This window comes from Eriocheir sinensis, chromosome 45, assembly GCF_024679095.1.
Source record: "Eriocheir sinensis breed Jianghai 21 chromosome 45, ASM2467909v1, whole genome shotgun sequence".
In the NCBI taxonomy this organism is placed as follows: domain Eukaryota; kingdom Metazoa; phylum Arthropoda; class Malacostraca; order Decapoda; family Varunidae; genus Eriocheir; species Eriocheir sinensis.
The window spans coordinates 2,964,388-2,986,831 of NC_066553.1; the positions used below are offsets into that span (position 1 = coordinate 2,964,388).

A 22,444-nucleotide genomic window follows, 5' to 3' on the forward strand; every position below is an offset into this window, starting at 1 on the left:
TCCTTTTGAGCCTTTGGAAGTAGTTGACGATTGTGTTGGAAGAGTCTGAGAATATCACCCCTGGCCCAGTCTGCCACCCAATCAACGAGTCTGTCAAGGGGCTATTACACTGGGCAAATTTTCCGTGGATCTTCAGTCAAACCACGATTTCCGCTAGCGTGGTTCTCATTTGTTTCTTGTTATTGCTGATGATGATGATGGTGAGTAATACCGTCGTCCTTCTGTGAAATCTACCGTAGCTTTGGAAGATCGTGGACACGTCAGAAAACCACGGAAATATGAGAACCACGCCAACGGAAATCGTGGTTTGACTGAAGATCCACGGAAAATTTGCCCAGTGTGATAGCCCCTTTAGTTAGTCAATCAGTCAGGCAGGTGGGATGACGCCCGACACGTATTTTTGTATTTGAAAAACGTGCTAACATTAATATTTGGATTCCTGGCCGTGTTTGAGTTACGACTGCGATGTTTGTACCAGCATTTGCTCCTTGAATTTTGCCGTGTTTGCTTCAGATAAAGTTGACACACACACACACACACACACACACTCATACTTTCAAAGGCGCTTGCTCTAAATTTGGCTGCGAAAGTATATTAACATTAAATTCTACCATTCATATATGAGTCACGTTGTGTCCTTACTATAATTATAATACATGTTGTTACGTATCAAAGCTGTGAATAGATAGATATTTAATGATAGATAGATGGTCAAATTTGTATTCCTCCGTATAGAGAAGTTAGTCTAGTATTTCTCACAGTATTTGGATATCATGATTTAAACAAAATTGAAAATATTTATCGAACGTACCTTAACATTTTGATTAGATTAACCTTTGGAATAATTACTAAAACCTTGAAACTGGATTGTAATTAGAAGGTGTGTGTGTGTGTGTGTGTGTGTGTGTGTGTGTGTGTGTGTGTGTGTGTGTGTGTGTCTGTCTGTCTGTCTGTCTGTCTCCGTTTGTGTGTGGGTGTGTGTGTGTCTGTCTGTCTGTCTGTCTGTCTGTCTCCGTTTGTGTGTGTGTGTGTGTGTGTGTGTCTATCTGTCTGTGTTTGCGTCAGTCTGTAACTATGTGTGTGTGTGTGTGTGTGTGTGTGTTGGACCGTATACAAATTAAGCGTTTTTTCCCGCAATAAAACTACGAACCAAGGTTAAAACACGAAAGAAAAACAAAAACTCAGATCGTGTTGCCGCCGCCACAAGGAAAACCGACGGAGTGGCTGCCAAAGGGATGTCAGAATTAGGTCCGGCGCAGTCTTGGGCACGGGGTCTTGAGGCGCTCTTCGCTGCCTTCGCCTTGGGCACCTGTCGAAGCGGATCGGCAGCGTATCAGACCATCGCCCCTTGATCCGACGAGGCGCCCAATGATTAACATGTCAGGCGGCCACTTTGTCAAGGCACCGATCACCACGTCTGTCAGTCAGTCACTCAGTCGACCTGCCACAGCCTCAGTCAGTCAGTCAGTTAGTTAGATAGTTATTCAGTTAGTCAGTCAGATAGTCACCAAGTCAGTCATTGAGTCAGTCAGGCACTTAATAACATATGTCCTAATCAGTTAGTCAGTCGAACACAGTATTAGTTGATAGATTTTCCTAAGTTTCAGTCAAGCGAGCAGTTAGTCAGTCGAACACAATATTAGTAGATAGATTTTCCTAAGTTTCAGTCAAGCGAGCAGTCAATCAGTCAGTCAGTCAAGGCATTGATCAGCGAGTCAGTCACCAACCTTAGCCCCAGTCAGTCAGTCAATCAGCGAGTCACAGTCACTTGATCAGTCCTAGTCTCTGTTAGTCAGTCAGTCAAGCCAGTTAGCCAGTAGATTTGAAGTCTCAGCTAGGCGAAATCAGTCAGTCAGTCAGTCAAGGCAACCATCAGCGAATCACCCATCCACTTGATCAAACTTTGCCCCAACCAGCCAGTCAGTCAGTCTATCCCAAATTCAGTGAGCAGTGTATCTTAAGTCTCAACCAGGCGAGCAGTCAGTCAGTCAGTCAGTCAGTCAAGGCAACCATCAGCGAATCAGCCATCCACTTGATCAACCATAGTCCCAACCAGCCTGTCAATCAGTCAGTCTATCCCAAATTCAGTGAGCAGTGTATCTAAAGTCTCAACCAGGCGAGCAGTCAGTCAGTCAGTCGGTCAGTCAGTCAGTCATTGGTCATTCATCACGTCCAATGACTTGCCAGAAGTAGTGCGTGAGTCTTTTTTTTCTTTTTTTTTGGGGGGGACTCCTTTGGTCTGGTCGTTCACCTTAGAAAAACAGGTTACCCATGGCTGTAAACATATTCTCTCTCTCTCTCTCTCTCTCTCTCTCTCTCTCTCTCTCTCTCTCTCTCTCTCTCCGGATTGAATTAAGATAAAGGAAGGAATAGAAAGTGAAAAACGGAAGGAAGGAAGGAAGGAGGGAGGGAGGGAAAGGAATGAGAGAAGGAAGAGAAGCTGACAAGAGTGAAGGAAGGAAGGAAGGAATAAAGGAAAGAAGGAAGGAAGGAAGGAAACGGTATGTGAAGTCCTTTATTTATTTATTCTTATTTACTGGAGAGAAAAGAGAAAAAAAGTGGTTGGAATGAGGAAAGGAATGGACGAGTTAGCGAAGAAGGGAAAGAAATAATGAAAAGAAAAAAAGGTTAGCAAGTGACAAGAATGGAGAGAAGAAGGAAGGAGAAGGGAAGATGGAGGAGGAGGAGGGAGAAGAAGGAGATAGATGGAGGGATTGATTGAGGGAAGACGAGGGGAGAGGAAAGAGGACCCAGAAGATTGATGGAGGGATTGATTGAGGGGAGGGGAGGAAGAATAAGGAAGATGGAAGAGGAGGAAGGAGGGGAGTAGAAAGAATGGGGATAGAAGGGGAATAGGAAAGAGGAAACAGTGAATCAAGGGAGGGGAAGAGGGGAGAGGAAGGAGGAGGAAGGGAACGACTGAGAGAGGGGAAGAGGAAGAAAAGGAGGAGGAGGAAGAGTAGGAAAGAGGAACAAAGATGAAGGGATTAAGGAAGGGGAAGAGGGATGGATGGAAGGATTGAGGGAGAGGAAGAAGAAGAGAAGGAGGAGGAGGAGGGGAGGGAAGAGAAAAAAAAGATGAAGGGATTGAGGAAGGGGAAGAGGGATGGATGGGAGGATTGAGGGAGAGGAAGAAGAAGAGGTCGAGGAAGAGGGGAAAAGGGGTTGGATGGGAGGATTGAGGGAGAGGAAGAAGAGGTAGAGGAAGAGGGGAAAGGGGATGGATGGGAGGATTGAGGGAGAGGAGGAAGAGGAGGAGGAGGAGGAGGAGGAAGATGGGAAAAGGAAAGGAGGAGGAGGAGAGGAAGGAATAAAGAGAACGTGACATATTCTTTAGTGAGGTCATTTGGGTCTTATTATTATACTCTCTCTCTCTCTCTCTCTCTCTCTCTAAAACTATCTATCTATCTATCTAGTCAAGGGACTTATAAGTAGCTGGCCAGTCATCCGATGTCCCTGAGAGAGAGAGAGAGAGAGAGAGAGAGAGAGAGAGAGAGAGAGAGAGAGAGTTTTATATTTAGTCTCTCGGTTTTGCACTGAATGTGGTCTGGGAACGAAGGTTGCGGCGAGGTCGTGGTGGTGGTGGTGGTGATGGTGATGATGGTGGTGGTATTGGTTGCACATATGGTTGACACAAACGGACTTGAGGGTGGGTGATGAATCTCTCTCTCTCTCTCTCTCTCTCTCTCTCTCTCTCTCTCTCTCTATATCTCTATATCTATCTGTGTCTGTCTCCATGTGAAATATACTAACAATCTCTCTCTCTCTCTCTCTCACACACACACACACACACACACACACACACACACACACACACACACACACACACACCTTCCTCACCTTGGCTGCTACAGATTTAGGAGGAGGAGGAGGAGGAGGAGGAGGAGGAGGAGGAGGAAGAAGGAGGAGGAGGGGCAGTGTGGGAGAAGATGCATAATCAAGGATAAACGGTGTGATTTTGGGGGACATAATAAAAGACAGAGAGAAAATAAACAAGAAAATTAATTAATGGGGAGAGGAAAAATTGGGGTAAAGGAAGGGAGGACAGAGGGAAAGCTGGGATGTAGAGAGAGAGAGAGAGAGAGAGAGAGAGAGAGAGAGAGAGAGAGAGAGAGAGAGAGAGAGAAGGGAAGGAAGAGAGGGAGGGAGAGGAATGGAAGGAAGGGGAGAGAAGGAAAGTTTTGTGTGTGTGTGTGTGTGTGTGTGTGTGTGTGTGTGTGTGTGTGTGTGTGTGTGTGTGCTTAACAGATTATTGACCATGATTTAGAATTAGTAACCTTCCTTTTTGTGTGTTTTCCTCCTCCTCCTCCTCCTCCTCCTCTTCTTCTTCTTCTTCTTCTTCCTCAAACTTAAAAAAAAAAAAGCAAGTCATCTGGAGAGAGAGAGAGAGAGAGAGAGAGAGAGAGAGAGAGAGAAGGGACATGAATGGAATTTAAGAATGAAGGAAGGAATGGGGAGAGAGAAGGGAAGGGAAGGGATAGAAGGAAAGAAAGAGGGAGAGGGAAAATTTGGAAGAAGGAAGGAAGGGAGGGAAGGGGAGAGAGTCGGAGTGGAGGAGATATGAAGGAATGAAGGAGGGGAGGGAAAAGTGAAGGGTTGGAAAGAGGGAGGGAAGGAAGGGGAGAGGAAGAAGTGGGGTGAAGGAAGGAAGGGGAGAGGGAAAGCTGGGATGTAGGTAGGGAGGGAGAGAAAGAGAAGAGAGGAAGGAAAGGGAGAGAAGGAAAGTTATGTGAAGGGAGGAAAGGGAGAGAGGGAGAGAAGGAAGGGTAGAAGGAGAGTTTTGTGAAGGAAGAGAGGGAGGGAAAGTTGGGGTAGAGGAAGGGAAGGAAGGGGAGAGGTATAATTTTGGTGGAAGAAGGGAAGGAGAAGGAAAGTTGGGTAGAGGAAGGGAGGGAATGAAAGGAAGGGGAGGTAAAGTTGGAGGGAGAGAAAGAAGGGAAGAAGGAAAGTTTCGTGGAGGGAGGGTGGAGAGGAGGTGGAGGGCAGGAAGGGAAGAGGAAAACTTTTGGTGGAGGGAGGAAGGGGAGAGGGGGAGAGGGAAATTCGGGGGTGGGCGGGGGGTGGGGGGTGGGGGGGCGGTGACGGGGTGACGTGGCTCGCAGGAAAAGGTGAAGGTTTTTTCCAGCGTTTATTTTTAACCTAATTACTGTTCCTTTTTCCTCGCCTCTGTCTTTTCTTTTGTTCTCTCTCTCTCTCTCTCTCTCTCTCTCTCTCTCTCTCTCTCTCTCTCTCTCTCTCTCTTAATAATAACTTAATATCAACTAGAGTAGAAATGCATCGTTTTGGGGCCTTCTGATTAATGTAAAATCACTTAGGTTTAAGGACAGACCACCTAGTCTGGACCATGGGGTCTGTGTGGTCTGATTTTCTATGTAAATCTATGTGTTTGTGTCAGATTTTATCAATTATCCTCCCCTGTATCCTTTCCTCCTTTCATCTTTTGACTCCCTTCCTCTCCCTCCCTTTCCCCCCTCTCTCCCTCTCTCCCTCCAGATTGTCTGCCAAACATTGTCACGCTAAGCATCCCAAGGTGAAGGTCTCTCTCTCTCTCTCTCTCTCTCTCTCTCTCTCTCTCTCTCACACACACACACACACACACACACTTCCACTTAGTAACCTCCTAAAACAAGAGTCCACCCCAATGTCTGTTCCCTTTTTAACCATTACGTCGTTCAGACCACCAAGTATGGGGTGTGGGTGGCGTCTATGTTGTGGTCTTTATTTGTAACACTATTTACAACGACTACCAATGTCCTCCTCTCAGGGTTACCTCGGCTTTTTATTTATACATTCAACTGCAGGTAACCAGAGAACACCCCGTTGAGAATATGCAGAGATACGGGTGCTGTTGGTCGGGTCCTACAGTACTAACGACAACAGCTAGTTAGTGAAGGTCGCAAGGGTGTTAGTAGTGTAGCAGTAGATGTTGGTTAGGTTACTCCCTTTTAAATTCAGCTGCAGGGAGTCAGAACACCCCGTGGAGAAACTGCAGTGGTACTTGTTCGGGTCCTACGGTAGCGACGGTAGCTAGTTAGTGAAGGTCGCGAGGGTGTTTGTAGCGTATCACTGCATTGGGTATAGGCTAATGCAGATTACTCCCTCTTCCCCGGGGTAACGCTTCCTCCCTCACTCCCCACACCACCTCATCTATCTACATACTTGCTCCTCTTCTAACAGATTATAGCTCCTCTTCTCCCCCTCCTTCACCAGAACTAATCGCTCCTTTCCTCCTTGAAGCGTAGTGCGGGCCATGAAAATTCCTTGAAGCACGAACACTACATATGCCCTATTTTTTCCTACCAATGCCCATTTTCGTCCTTAAAGCACAGCGTCGTGGCCTTTAGCAGAAGTGGTGTACCCTCAAAACAGCATTCATCATCCTCGTTAGTTGGTGGTGGCCTAAAATCTCGGAACGTTTTTTAAGAATTTCAACATTGGGTTTTTGCGTGTGTGTGTGTGTGTGTGTGTGTGTGTGTGTGTGTGTGTGTGTGTGTGTGTTTTGACAACCTATTTTCACGGCAGTCTTTGTAGCAGGGTTAGGAAGGTCGAGTCTGGCCCGAAGTCTCGAACGTTTAAGAATTGCAACATCTGTTTTTGTGCGTGTGTTTTGATAACTTTTTCTTTTTTCAAGCTCAGATGTGTCACTCCAGTCTTTGTAGTGGAGGTAGGAAGGCCGAGTGTGTTGAGGCTATATTGTAAATCGAACTTTTTAAGAATTGCAACATTGTTTTTTGTGCTATTTTTTACTTCTTTTTTTCTCCAAGTTCAGATGTGTCACTTCAGCCAGTCTTTGTAATGGGGTTAGGAAGGCCGAGTGTTTTGAGGCTATATTGTAAATCGAACTCTTTAAGAATTGCAACATTATTTTTTGTGCTATTTTTTACTTTTTCTCTCCAAGTTCAGATGTTTCACTTCAGCCAGTCTTTGTATTGGGGGTAGGAAGGCCGAATGTGTTGTGGCTACATTGTAAATCGGAGGCCTATTCATCATTCTCATTGGTGAACCGAAATCTCGAACGTTTAAGAATTGCAACATCTGTTTTGTGCGTGTGTTTTGACTTTTTTTAATTTCAAGTTCAGATGTGTCACTCCAGTCTCTGTAGTGGGGTTAGAAAGGCCGAATTTGTTGAGGCTACCGAAATCTCGAACGTTTAAGAATTGCAACACCTTTTTGTTTGTTTTTACTTTTTATTTTTTCAAGTTCAAATGTGTCACGTCAGTCAGTCTTTGTAGTGAGGCACAGAAGGCAGAGTATGTTAAGGTTGCATGGTAAATGGGCGGCCGCGAATGTTGAGGTTGTATTTTGCATGATATCGTTTTCCCTCTTGCGTGAGCAGCGGCTGATGGACATTGCTGATGGAAGAGTTTTCGGGAATCACAAGGAAGGCTGAAGGTGTTGAGGCTAGTGAGTGAGCGTCCGCGAGTGTTGAGGTTGTGTTTTGCATGATATCGTTTTCCCTCTTGCGTGAGCAGCGGCTGATGGACATTGCTGATGGAAGAGTTTTCGGGAATCACAAGGAAGGCTGAAGGTGTTGAGGCTAGTGAGTGAGCGTCCGCGAATGTTGAGGTTGTGTTTTGCATGATATCGTTTTCCCTCTTGCGTGAGCAGCGGCTGATGGACATTGCTGATGGAAGAGTTTTCGGGAATCACAAGGAAGCCTGAAGGTGTTGAGGCTAGTGAGTGAGCGTCCGCGAATGTTGAGGTTGTGTTTTGCATGATATCGTTTTCCCTCTTGCGTGAGTAGCGGCTGAAGGACATTGCTGACGGAATAGTTATCGGGCATCACAAGGAAGGCCGAAGGTGTTGAGGCTAGTGAATGGGCGGCCGCGAATGTTGAGGTTGTGTTTTGCATGATATCGTTTTCCCTCTTGCGTGAGTAGCGGCTGAAGAACACTGCTGATGGAAGAAGACATACAAAAAAAAAAGAATAAAGAATATGTAACAATAATTCAATAGTAAACTCAGCATCAATATAATGAAGAGTTCTCGAAAATAACAAGCTCTTCGTTTTGTCCGTGCTGGCAAATGAGGCAACAAGACTAGTATTATCAAACGTTTCCGGCTTCTGTTACGACCGTTTCTGGAGGCCACAAAGGAAATACATCGGGTTGGCATGGATGTTTCTCCCGTTCACATTTCGGCGCCCAACAACACGTAACTTACTTGGCTTTCGTGGGAGTTAAGGGCATTTCCAGGGGTACTATTATGACCCTGGTGGTAGTCTGAGCCTTCTTCTGTATCGTGAACCTAAAAGAACACTCATTAGAACTCCATTAACCTCCTTTATGGCCTTCGGAAATAGTTGGTGATAGAGGTGGGAGCATTTGACAATATCGACCTAAAGCCTTCGAAAACTACCATCGGGGTCAAGAAACCATCCACCCCTACAACAACCCCTGGGGGAACTTCTTGAACAGATGCACTAAAAGGTTTCGAGGAGTTTGATGATATGGAGCTGAAACACGTTGGCAGGAAGGAAGGGAGGAAGCACCGCCCCGAGCACTTGTTTTTATAGTGAAGGGAACGGACCACCGCTCACCTGCGTCGCGGAGTGGCGGTTTGATGCGGCAGGTGCGCGGAGGAAGTAATACCCGTTATCGTGTCTCCTGTGATGAGGTCGGGGGGGGGGGTGACGTGGTGTGTGTGTGTGTGTGTGTGTGTGTGTGTGTGTGTGTGTGGTGATCAGATGAGAGAAATAGTGGGAGTTCCTTTTACCGCGGCTATCAATGCTCTATTCCCCCCACCCACCCACACCCACACCCACACACGCTACTGCTCTTCCTGTAGTGATTATCCTCTCTTATTTACAGCAGAGGAGTCAGTTCAAGGGCATAAAAAAAGGTTAAAAATGTGAAGAAAAAAAAGCCCGCTACTCACTGCTCCTATAAAGAGTTAGAGGAGTGGCCGAAAGATAGGTCAGTTTCGGGAGGAGAGGTGTCCTGATTCCCTCCTCTACATCAATTGGTTTTCCTCTCCACTTTGTTTTTTGCTGTGATTGCTTGCGCTTATTTCTCTTTTCCCTCATTTTCTTCCTCGGAGCCACTGCATTCCTCACGTCAGTCACACCGCAAAATCCACGTCTGTTTGAAGCACACACCAGATAAATAAAACATACAGAAAACAGAACAGACCAGATAGAAATGTTTGAAGTTGCTTTTGCCACGGTTCAATGCTCTGTATCGCCTCACTGTGCTGTTCTTTCTGTGGTTATTGTCTTTTTTTTTATTTATTTGATTGTTTTCCTTTCCAGTTTGTCTTTTGCTGTTATTGCTTGCACTTAAAAGAGTCATAGGATCGTATTATAAAACATTTCGTCGTCCAAAAACACAAATTTGACCAGACTTTCGTAGGAGTTGTGGGCATTTCCAGGAGTAGTTTTATGACCCTGGTGGTAGTGTGACCCTTCTTCTGTACCATGAACCTGAAGAAACCCTCATTAGAACCCGACTGACCCCCTCTTTGACCTTTAGAAAGAGTTGATGTGAGAAGCGAAACTCTTACAATATCAGTCATAGTCTCAACCACAATAGAAACCGAGAAAACAACAAAGAAACCAAGGGGTGTATGTCGCTAAAAGTGCTTGCATGGCGCCAAGATGGTCCACATGTCCCCATACTTTCCATTATTTCTCCACTCTCCTTCCACTTATCTGCGTTCTCTAAGTGGCAAAATGGAGGTAAAGGATCAGGGTATCGTTAAACATATCGCCGCCCAACCACACATATATATTTGACAAGGATTTCATAGGATTTGTACGTAGGCATTTCCTTGAGGGGTAGTTTTGTGACCCTGGTGTTAGTTTGACGAAATTCCGCATCATGAACGCAAAGAAACACTCATGGGGAAGCGTTTTTATTATTATTATTATTATTATTATTATTATTATTATTATTATTATTATTATTATTATTATTGTTACCAGCAGAGGAGACAGTGCAAGGGCGTAAACAAAAGAGAAAGAAAACAATATGAAAAAAAGCCTGTTACTCACTGCTCCTTAACCTCTTTTTTGCCCTTTAAGATATGCTACTGATAAAAGAGAGGGTAGCGTAAGAATACCGACCCTAGTTATTTTCTTCTTCTTATCATTATCTTCATGCTCAGGGTCACTGCCAGCGTTGCCAGACTATCGTACTCACCACATTGTGTTTATCATTTTTAAGCCCCAAACTCTCGTACCTTACCAAATAACGACTGAAAAATAAAGTTAGCGTTAAAACTGTTACTTATCTTTGTTTTTATTTATTTATTTATTTATTTGCTATAGTAACGCGATGAGTACGATAATTTGGCAAAGCTGGTCACTGCATTCCTCACGTTACACTTCGCAAGATACACGTCTGTTTGGAGCACAATGGGTAGGTATCCCGTGTCCACTTGGCGTCTGTTTGTTTCTCACTGATTACCATTCTCGCCGCATGCAAGAGACAGCACGCTCGGAGGTAGTACAGACGCTTTATTGCCCGGTCCAGCGAGGCGATTCCCAGGGCCACTGCGTCACCTGCCTGTTCCTGTTTGTTGTACTTCTGCCGCTGGTTTTATCCAACTCCGCTCCCCGGGAAAAAAAGTTGGAAAGTTTCGTTTAGTCGGCACGCTCCCCGGGAGAAAACCCTGACCTGTGCCTTCTGACCGTGTATTACTATGCGTCACCTCACACACACACAACACAGGTATCGCCAGGATATGTGTTTGTACACCGCCGTGCGTGTTAGCAGTGGCTGTGTCGGCCGCGCAGAGTATTTTCGAATATCCCTGACACGCCTGCAGTGTGCGTGTACAGCACAATAAGGCTGGTGTCCTCGTCGCGATGGTGTGATAGTCATGGACAGACAGAAGGATAGAGGCTGGTCACAGGTGTAATTTAGGGACCTCGAGCCTCGTGCTTCCCTCCTCCTCCCCGTCCCTGAGGCCCCCGCCCTGACAACCGTGACTCAGCCTCCCGCCTCTGCCCTTCCGCCCCTTGGCCAGGAATGTTGGCAGTCCGAGCTGTGTGGAGCAATATACCCACGTGCCCGCCGAGTGCCAGGCTCAGTCCCTCGGTGCCAGGCCTCCCAGCACCGTGTTTGTGTGTGCTCGTCGTCGTGGAGCTGCTATACTCGCCCACCGTGCTAATCGTCACGCCACACCCATTATTGCCGCAGTGTTTCCGCTGTGCCGCCGCCGCCGCCATGGTAAACGCTGTGCATGTCGCCCGTGGCTGTGGGCGGACTGAATGTTGTGATGGTGAAGGTGAAGGCAGCAGTGAGGGTCCGGGCCTCGTCAACCAGCCTACCGCGGCGACTGCCTCAGCTCAGTCGGCTGTTCAGTTCTCTAGGCAGAACCGCAGTGAGTGGACGCGCACGCGTGCCTCCGCCTTGCCGCTGCTCCGCGTTCACTCGTGCACCAACAACTCCCACCCGGACCTTTTTACGGAGCTACAGGAGCAGCAGGACAAGGCAGTGGTGAATACAGGGCACGAGGAGCAGGCTGCGGCGTGTGTGAGCAGCAGTGTTGACGACGGTGGCGGGACTGGCAAGCAGGGGCGGCGACACAGTGCAGAGGACCCTCCCAGGACGCCTGAGGGCGGCTTGGCCCGCCACGTTTGGTCCCATCGCAGGATTGCTCGCTCCCTCTCTCGAGAAGGCTTCTTCCCAACACCAAACGAGCACCACTCAGCCTTGCTGAGGCCCCTGGCAGCCCTCGGGGACCTGTCGGCAGCGTATCCTGACCTGCCAGCCCGCCTGCAGTATCTCACTGACCTGCTAACTCACCGCAGGCCACGCCAGACCCTGCAGTCCCGGGAGGACGCTGTGCTCTCCCCGGAGGACTCGTTGCTCCTCACCACCATCGCGCGGCTCCACCTTCGTCAGCAGCGGCCTCCGCCACCCGTCCGCACCAGCACCGCGTCAGCGCCCACCACCCCCGATAGCATAGCCAGCAGCGGCTGGGCGTCGCTCCTCTCCCACAACGTCAACACCCCCACCACTCCCGACAGCATAGCCAGCAGCGGCTGGGCGTCGCTCCTCTCCCTCAACGTCAACACCGCCACGACAACCACCAGCGAGTGGCCTTCCAGAACCTCCTCTGTCGTGTCGATTGCCTCCTCCCTTCCGGAGGACGACAACACCAACGACGACGACCACGACGAGAACCTCGAGGAGGCGAGGGCCATGGCGGGGGGTGATCTGGTGGCCCCTCTGGCCCACCACTACGACCACCACGCCTACCACATATACTATGGTGAGAGAGAGAGAGAGAGAGAGAGAGAGAGTGTGTGTGTGTGTGTGTTTGTGTGGCCGTGACCCCCGTGTGACTGGATGTAGTGAGACACCGTCATAACGCAGGGTCGGTTCTGTTTGAAGGTCACTCTTTGTTACCACGCTCCAGGCGCTCCCACACACGCACAACCGCCACCAGCACCACCTGCCTCCCGCGTCCCGCCCCTCCTGAATGCTTGCCGCCGCCGTCATGGTCAAGGCTGACTGGCTGGCGGCGCACCCCAGCCCTCCCACACCTGGGAGTCGGAGGGGCAGGCGCAGGAATACACCGACAAACCCCAGTGTAACCCCGTGTGAAAAATATAACCTGTGTACAAAATTGAAAACCACGTGTGAAACTATCAGTAATTGAGCTAGTAATAGAACAGAAATACGTTAAAAGTTGAAATACCGGGAAATTCCCTCGGGAAAGAAAAAAAAATAAAACAGGAAAATGTTGCACCACTGGAAAAAAAAAAAAAAAAGCAGGTGATGCGTTGCACTTGTCCCTTCTGTGAACCAAACTACGTCATTCTCTCTCTCTCTCTCTCTCTCTCTCTCTCTCTCTCTCTCTCTCTCTCTCTCTCTCTCCTAGGGTCAAAGATGCGTCGCATGCCAAGGCCACGATGGCGCGAAACGACTCGTTGTGATGTGTGAAGGTGAAGTACACACACACACACACACACACACACACACACACACACACACACACATCATACTATATTTTGTGTGAGGGGGGGAGGGGCATCAAGGAGCGTCTAGGTGTGGTTTCCAGAGGGCTTTGGGAACAGGTGCACAGCGTACCCTCCTGCACCTTGGTCTTGTAGTGGGCAGTCAAGGGAGAGAGTCATCAGCTGCTGCGTCGCGTCTACTTGAATGCTGAGTGTCGACATGAAAACTCTCTCTCTCTCTCTCTCTCTCTCTCTCTCTCTCTCTCTCTCTCTCTCTCTCTCTATTCATTGTTTGACCTTGAGTGAACAAATAGGGGGAAAAACGTATGCAGAACACTTCATGAGCTGAATTTTGAATATTTTCTGACAATCAGCGTTACCAGATTGTCGTACTAGGCATACTTTTTTCGTCTGCTTGAGGCGCAAAACTGTCGAGCCTACACTGATTACGATATACATTTACAATTAGAGTTCAGATGGTTAATTATCGATGTTTTTCTGCAATTGTTACGGGTCAGAAACAGGAAAATACGATGTTCTGAGTACGATAATCTGGTAACGCTGAGTGACAATGTTTCGTGATTGTGGAGGGCAGCACCACACACCATGCCCATGCCCCCTTCTCTATCACACGGACGGACACTGCCTCACTTGCTGCTCTTCAAAGCTGAGGCAGTACCATGAAACTTTACTCAAATGATGCAAGTTCTTACGAAAACATAACAAGAAAGAGAAAATCCTATTGTCCTTGGGAAAAGTTGGAAACTCCGTCTTGTCCTTTCAACGTACTGATGCGAAGGGGAGTGGTCAGGCTTCCGATTTTTTATGGGATACTTGACTCATACTTACGCATTAGATAAGAACCTGTTTCGAGTGTTAGCGAGAACTAAAGCAATTTCTAAATAAATTTTGCCACGTAAGATCCCAGAAATGTTTACTTCGTCTGAAACCCCGAGTTGGGTACTGCATAATAGTACCCACATTTATGATGCAGCTGTATATTTGTGTGTATAGTTGTAGAGTTCTCTGCAGCTCACCTTGACAAGAAAATAGGCAGTTTCTGATGGAGATAACGCACGGTGGTCAGGGTCTTACATGCCCATCTCTTTTATTTACTTTTGCGCCCCAAACGTGCTTAGCTAATGCAGCGGTGTGGAACAAATATGTCACCTGTGCGCCAGCCTGATTAAAGAGCACGGGACCATGTTCTCAAACGCTTCGCCGCTTACACACTCACATTTGTCAGGGTTTTTGAAGGGGCATTGGGCATTTCCAGAGGTACATTTATGACCCTGGTGGTAGTTTGACCCCTCTTCTGTACCTTAAAAGTGAAAAACACCCATGAAAACCCGATTAAACTTCATTTTAGCCTTTGGAAATAGATGACATGAGAGGTGGAAGCGTCTGAGAATACCGACCAAGAAGTGTTGCCGCCTGCCAGCCTTTCCTATTGTGGCTTGGTTTGGCAAGAGCTATAGGAAGGTGAGGGGTGGTGCGTTCCTATCGTATATTTATTAGATCTTAACTGATCTATTTGAATGTAATGTTATGGTTGTCTGCCTCAAAAGTTTGTAGAGCAGCAAAGGATAGGTGTTATGTGCCCTTGGTATGCTCCAGGCAGAGGACTGAGAGGAGTGTGCTGTCATTAGTGCAGAATCAGGCTTGGGAGTCCCTGTTGTGATCCTACATTTCACAGTGAGGGCAGGAGACATGTTCTTAGTTTAAGGGCATTGCAATGAGTTAAGCTCCTTACCAGTGCTGCATCACCATCACCATAAACAATGGGCACATAAAAGTCTGGGTCTTGAAAGGGGGTCAGTAATATTTGATTGTAGGTCAATCTTTTGGGGTCCAGACCTGAAATGCATTTAACCTGGTAGCAGCGGGGATCATGTTTCTTAATGGTCCCTCTAAGCGAGAAAAATGAGAAAAAATCATCCCTCACACAAACCATTTCATAATATATGTCAAAGCATCTCTGATCAGTTTATGTATCATCTATTTTGGGGGGTTTATATCATGGCACAAATTTGGCCCGTCGCTGCTACCGGGTTAACTTTTTATACTAAGTGCCAATTAGTGCCAGTCAAAGTTTTTATCAAATTAATTTTATCAAAATTTATTTTAATCAATCATATCGTGCAAATTCTGTCTATCTGTACCTCAGCCCTCGTACTATCCGCCCTCCCCCTTGTCCTACTCACCTTTATTTTCCTGATCAGTCATATACTGACGTAATATTAATATTATTATCATTATTACAATTATACATGTATTCTATTAGTCAATTACAGTAGTGTTTACTAAATTATTTCCAAATAGTAAATGGGTGCTGCTTTAGCATGCATAGAGTTCCTCAGCTACAGGAACCTTACACTGCAGGATGATGAAAAGACAAGTTGAATAGTGCTGAATAATGATTTATTATCATCCAGAAGATCGTTTTCTCGTAAAAATTCAACTGCTGCTTCCTCCGTCAAAATTACATGTAGACTGTAGAAATCTTTTGACAACATTGAAGTTATGTAGCAGAATGAGTTATACTAATGCTATCAGCTTCAATGTAAGGAGGATAGTCATGTGGGTGTTCGTTGATTGTCCTTTTATATAGACCAGCCAGGAGCACTCAGGTGACGAGACAACACAAGCAGAGTCTCCGGAGACAGGTCAGGTCCTTACACAGCTTGGTCTGGTGAATCTGGTCAGGTCATTACTCAGGTCAGGAGCATTCAGGTAACAATACATCAGATGAGATCTTGGGAGACAGGTCAGGCCATTACGTAGCTGAGACTACAAATACTGAGGGATTACAATACTGCGATAGACTGCACGCTGAAGTAGCACCAATAAATGCCTGGGGTGAACAATCTGAACTGTTGTGGAGGGCTTGATACGCTGATGAGTTTGGGGCCCCTGAATTATTATAAACATTCAGGTGTCACTAATCAGTATACATAATAAATTTAAGAAAATACAAACACTGGCAACCAGACAGTAAAGAAAAGGAAAAAGAAATATAAACTAGCCTGGCAGGCCAGGAGGGAAGTAGAGGAGGAATTAGCTAGAAGGGATAAAGGGAGAGGGGAAAGAACAGATAAAGAAAATATCAATTAACAGGAATAGAGGGGAAAAGTAAGAGAAGGCAAAGAAACATGTTGGCAAAAATAGATTATGTACAAGTTGTTGGTGTTTCTAATCTCAAAAATGAAATATCATATGCTACAGAGAAATGGGTTTGAGGGAAAAACTGAGAGATGATCAGGTTTTATTTATGCTTTGTTGGTGTGGCGTACAGCTGAAGTTTCAGTGATTAAAAGTTACAAGGTGAAACAATTGATTTGCCTTATATAGCTGTGCACCCAAGGAGATGGAGTTCAAACATAGTGAAGTATCAGTGTAGGTTGTCTAAAAAATTGACTTATTTTTAACCTGTGGCTATTGTGAGGGTGCATGAGTGTATCCCATAGGCTTGGATCATCATTCCAACTGAGCAGGAAGGTGAACAGATGGGCTCAGAAGTGGGAAAATATTAATAGGGATAGTACTAATACCACAAGGCAACAGTAGTTTCAAGAAAGATTGCTGCCTGTGCTGTGTTATCATCAGCAACCATTTTACTGAGTCAGGGTGGAGTCTTAAAGGGTTGGTGACATGTGATGTTTTAGATGCTGACAAGTGTTTTGTTTTCCAGGTGGGATGAAGTCTGTGGGTCGGGGTGAGGGGGGCTCCTTGCAGCCCCGCCTCACCCGGGAGCTGGCGATGTCCCCAGACTACACACGCCCCAAGCGGTTAGACCTGCTGCTGGACATGCCACCTGTGCCACGCGAGGCATCCCTCAAGCATGCCTGGAATGCTGAAGACCGATCTTTAAATATCTTTGTGAAGGTGAGGAAGCTGACCATGATGTAGAAGTAACTTTTCTGTGCTCTTACCATGCATGGGGTCTGATCTGGCTGCAGGATAGGGTTACATGAGCTCAAATTGGATGCATTACACATTTATATCTATGACATGCTTAGCCACTGTGGTAGCCTTGCTCTGATAGAACTCCTTGATTTAATAGGGAATATTTTCCAAGATAGATCACATTAAATTGATTTAATAAATTGGGTTGTTGCCTTAGAATTTTTAAGTAAGGTACTAGAGACTCAGGTACCATGCCTGGGTTGCCAGGTGTGGCGGTTCCCTCCCGTTGGCGGGAAAAGATGGTGTCCATGGGTTGGCATTTTGGGGATGTTTTGAGGATTTGCTATGTTTGAAAATAAGTATACTTTTGCCTTGCATGCCATGTGACAAACCTGACTGTCACCCACCCAGCTGGCAAACAGTGCATGACCTTTTTACCCTCTTTCTAAGGAGGGTTATCATGAGGGCGTGACCTCATTAAGACCATTGTTGACCCGTCTCCTATACCCATAGAGAGAGAAGAGTGTGTGTGTGTGTGTGTCCTTGGAAGAGGCGATTTCACAGATGAGCCTAATAAAAAAATCAGCCTAGAAATAGGATGCAGCACAAGTTTGGAAAACACACCACACATGTGTGCATTCATACAGATCAATGGCACGTTGCAATGAGTTTGCTCCCACACAGGAAATGTCCTGATATACTCGGGACCTTGCTCCACAGGTGCTGTTAGAATTAATGTATAAGACTGGTTGTGGATTACATGCAAAGCACAAGTGTATTATGCAGTTGAGATAATTTTTGTACGTGTGTGATATCTCCCTTGGCCCTTTGCAGAATGTAATTGAGGAGTAATAACCACACACCCACACCCACCCACACACACACACACACACACACACACACACACACACACACACACACACGGTAGAATGTTGAAGTTAAGTGTAGGCAGAAAAGAAGTTACTTCATTTCTTTGCTTCATTGTGAATAACTTGTATCGCCTCAGGGCTTCCAGCTCGCTGCATTACATAGACGTAACCTAAACTATTATCTACCATTTTCACTTGGACCCCCCCCTCCAGATGTCATGTTAATGTAAATGGAGTACATAAGGGTTAATGTTTGTTTTATTAGCTGTACTTCCTTGAGTCTCACCATCATCTGCTGTCTCCAGGTATGGGAGTCCTGGTGCTGGTGATTTCTCATTTTAAAACAAGCAGAAGCAAAGGTGGTGTGACTGGTATAGAGAAACACAGGGTGCTGCAGGTGAACTTTATTTCTCCAATGTTTCCACTTGGCCTTCGTCAGAGATTGAAGCAAAAATATTTTAGGAATAAAGTACAACTGCTACATCCTGTGCCTCCCTACACCATTCATACCAACTATTTGTCACACTAGCAAACAAAAAACTAATAAAGCAGCTAAATTGTTTGGAAAAAAAAATAATGAATTAAGAGTTTTAAATGAGTAAAATTTTAAATTTTTTCCAAGGAGGATGACAAGATGACCTTCCACCGGCACCCAGTAGCCCAAAGCACCGACTGCATCCGGGGGCGCGTTGGCTACACCCGGGGCCTCCACGTGTGGGAGATCCACTGGTCCACCCGGCAACGCGGGACACATGCAGTGGTGGGCGTGGCCACTGACGAGGCGCCACTCCACTCTCAGGGCTACCAGGTGAGGCTGCCCTACAGATCCACACTTGTATTGCCAGTAACTCGGGCAAATCCCAACTGCCAGTGCCTCACCTGATAGATTTACTGTGAAAGAGAAGGTGGTTTTGAGACCATAACTATGTACTTTTTGGTTTAGATTCTCAACATTGGAAGTGTGGGCATGTACTGGACTCGGTGATGGATGAGCAAAGACTATCATAAAAAATAATACACCAACGTAACCTTCACTGAATATTTTGAAGCTTTCCCGTGGTAAAGTCAACTATCATTTACAACAACTTGTTTGCAATTTATTAAGAGTCAAAGGATGTAGGCCACCCCATCCAATTATAATGTGAAAATTCTCAAATTCCCCTTATGCATCATAAATCCCTGACAACACTCTTGCTTGGGACAAACTGGACAGACTTTTTACTTCTTTGAGATCCTCACCATGCCAAGAGCACAAAAACACACTTCTATTGGCATCAGTTTGGATTTCACACAGCTCTTATGGCAACAACATGGTGTTTAATAAAGATTGCCAAATTCTTTCTATTTTATGGCTCAGGGTGCCACCACCACATTTGTAACAGTAATCTTAGGTATTAGTGTTTCATGTGTTAACTGAAAACATTCTTGATTCTTAAAACTTTTGATAGTGGAAGTGAAATGTTATATGAGTGTGAGTGTTGTGTTATCCTGGCTGCTGTTTGCATACTGATCCTGAGCTTCCCTTGCAGAGTCTGGTGGGCAGCAACGATCAATCATGGGGCTGGGATTTAGGACGAAATAAATTATATCATAATGCAAAGCAAGGAAACTCCGGCATTACATATCCTTCACTACTGAATAATGATGAAACCTTTGTGGTACCAGACAAATTTTTCGGTGAGTATTGCCCTCATTGTTTTATGAATGTGTGAAAATTAACTGATTGCATTTCAGCTTTTAAGAATAGTAATTTCCTAACCATCTATGGACCTGATGCCCAGTGTGACCTCTTCCCTAAAGGGTTGCCACTCCATAAATCAGCTTGTATTCTGATCTTAAACCCTCTATGTAAAATCAGTTCCCCTCTCCTATCTTCATTTGTTTAATTTTATCAAACCTAAGGTGAAATATATCCAATCTCCGATAGCTGTCCCTGTGAAGTAAAAAAAGTCACTATACTCCTCTTAGAAAAAATATATGCTTTGTTTTCATGCATGCATGCACTTTAATATTGGAGATATGGTGATGTTACAATGCTGTAGAGCAGCATTCCCAGCCTTTTTTGTCCCGCTCCCAGTCACTTTTTCATCTGTGGACCCCATGACCATCCCAAGGGCCAAATTTGTCACATGGGTTGTGAGATTGACGTTCCATTAGCTAATGCAGAGCAAATCTAGCATTTAAGCATTCAGTTTTAAGGATTGTGTACAGTAGTATGAATTCTATTTTGAACCGCATGTCTCCTAATTCCAGTATTATAAATTTTGAAATAATTAGCTTAGAATCTCTATGGACCCCTTGAAATTCTCCCATGGACCCCTGGTTGGGAACCACTGCTGTAGAGAAAAGGTTGGAGTGGTGTGGTTCACTTGCCAACCTTGCATTCCAGTACCATAAGCACCATGTCTTTCTCTGCTGCATTTTGCACCGTTATACTGGGGTACCTGTCCAAGATGATGATACTAATACCACTATTGCCTTACAGTTGTCCTTGACATGGATGAGGGCACATTGGCATTTGTGGTGGAAGGCCAGTACTTGGGGGTGGCATTTCGGGGGCTCAAGGGCAAGAAGCTGTACCCCATCGTGTCAGCTGTCTGGGGTCACTGTGAAATCACCATCAGATATATTGGAGGACTTGACCGTAAGTGTTATTCTCCGTACAGGATGGAAAATTACCTCAGTGGTGTATGTGTGTAATGCACCACAACTGGATAATGTGCTTGCCAGTCAGTAGCCTCCTGGAGAGAGCTTTGGGGCTTGTTTCAGCACATCAAAAAAAGACAGTGGCAGAGGCTTCATGACTGCACAGACGCCTTCCCCTGAAAACTAGTCTGGAAAACCCCACTTTCCTACAGCACTGCTAACCCTGTATTCTTTGTTGATATGCTTTTCTGTTTTATTCTTTATTGTTGGAAGTATAATAACAGATGTATATACAAATAAGTGCAAAAAATTAAAAAACAAAACAAAATTAGGCTACCATATAAAAGTTTTTGACCCTATTTGATTTTCCCCATAAGGTTAATTATTCCACTTCTGCTAATTCATATTTTGCTAATCACAGTGTCAACCGAACTCTCATTTAACCTCGTTTTCTCCCTCAGCTGAGCCATTACCGTTGATGGACTTGTGCCGACGTGTGATCAGGCAGGCAGTGGGGAAGCCTCGGCTGGCCCGGCTCGAGGAACTTAACCTGCCGCCCTCCATCACCCAGTACCTCCTGTACCATGATCGCAGGTGATAGTGTGGGGCGGCCAGCCAGCCAGCGGTCCTTCATCACCCAGTACCTCCTGTACCACAACCACAGGTGATGTGTGAGGCGGACAGCGGTCCTCAGGTCCCTCCTGCGGTGACGCTCCATGCCGGCCCCCTGCCCCCACCCTGCCCCAGCCTGGTCCCAGGGGGGTTGCCCTGCAGTGCACTGGGGTACACCAGCTCCACCTCCACAGTATCAGTTGTTTGATAATCAAAACATTCTCTCTATGGAGGTGTTTTACTGATGGAATTATGTGTGCCATATGGCATGTTTAGTTAATCAGCATAATTTTATGCTCTTGTTCGTTTCATTACTGAATATTAGATTTTGAACCAATGTAGGCAATTTCATTTAGATGGCCAAAATCAGAGGTCAGTGCAGTGTACTGCTGCTAGCAGCAGTCAGTGCATACATGGGACTCTTAGATATACGTTTGTGTCTGTGTGTTAGTGTGGCCACCAGCCATTGTGATAGACCAGGTCAGACCGGCGTGCCGCCCTCTTCTCAGGGACCGACCGCCGGACACAAGAGGCAGTGGACAGGGGCAGCTTGCATGTCCAGCACAAACTTTGCACCAAGTTCAAGGACAATCAGTGGTCAGAAAAAAGTGAAGTAGCAGCACATGGAAGTGTACTTGAAACAATACATTTTCTGTTCAGACTAAGTGTGATGACAGAGGCAAAATGCAAAGTGAGATAAATGTGTTGTGGTGGATGGCATCTGTTTGATGAGAAAAGCAACTGATAAGGCTTTCCCTGCAGCAGTAGCAGCTGGCCTCCTGTCCCTCACCCCAGTGTGGCAGGCTGAAGGGTGAATCGTAAAGTCTTGCCCCTAGTCCTTACTCTAAAGGCTCTGCCATGGATGCTTCACTGTTTTTATGTATTTTTACAGAGCTATTTGAGGTGAAAAGTAAAATTGAAACATTACTACCTTGTCCACTACCAGACAATGAGGCACTCCCTTCTCTTGGGGCCAAGTGGCTCCTGCCACAACCCAGGATTGACTTGCTTCAGTGCCAGTTATCTCATTCATTTCCATCATTGTACTATATGCTTAAGTATTTTTAAAGTGCCATTTGCAGTAAGACTATGGTAGGACTGGCAAGGGCTCAACTCACCAGCATGTCATGGCATCAAGATCTACTGTTCTAGTGTGTTCTTATACTCCAACATCTCACCTAGTACGCAGCATCTTTGTACAAAAATATTAAATATTAATACAGTTTTCCCTTTGTATTCCCTGTTTATTGTTAATAGTTCATAATGACTATAAGTGGGCATTGCTTTTTTATATTAAATTTATTTGTTAACTTTTAGAATAATACTTTTTGTGTACAGTGCCCACAAATGAAACTTGCATAGAAAATGCAAGTAAGATTTTAAGTGAAGGTGAGTATTTTATACGTGCAGGTAGGCTTCATCGTACATCTGATTTCTGGCCACCTGGGTATATAGGGAGGAAAGTGCATAGGGCCCTCGGTCCTCACTAAGCTTTAAATCTGAG

The 22,444-nt window shown here is 45.8% G+C and overlaps 1 protein-coding gene across 8 annotated transcripts in view; it reads left to right on the forward strand.

Moving 5' to 3' along the window:
- LOC126980880 (protein gustavus-like) overlaps positions 1 to 22,163 on the forward strand; it is a 116,056-nt gene extending 93,893 nt beyond the window's left edge. For 5 of the 8 annotated variants that reach the window (XM_050831241.1, XM_050831239.1, XM_050831240.1 and 2 more), the window contains exons 4-8: positions 16,599 to 16,792; positions 18,305 to 18,490; positions 19,212 to 19,359; positions 20,168 to 20,326; positions 20,790 to 22,163. In XM_050831241.1, coding sequence (XP_050687198.1) covers positions 16,599 to 16,792; positions 18,305 to 18,490; positions 19,212 to 19,359; positions 20,168 to 20,326; positions 20,790 to 20,926 — 824 coding nt within the window. In that variant the 3' untranslated portion in view covers positions 20,927 to 22,163. Of the gene's footprint in view, positions 1 to 10,682; positions 12,220 to 16,598; positions 16,793 to 18,304; positions 18,491 to 19,211; positions 19,360 to 20,167; positions 20,327 to 20,789 lie in introns of those variants that run through there. The other 3 variants (XM_050831235.1, XM_050831234.1, XM_050831237.1) reach the window with 3 other exon arrangements.
- The last annotated feature ends 281 nt before the right edge of the window (positions 22,164 to 22,444 follow it).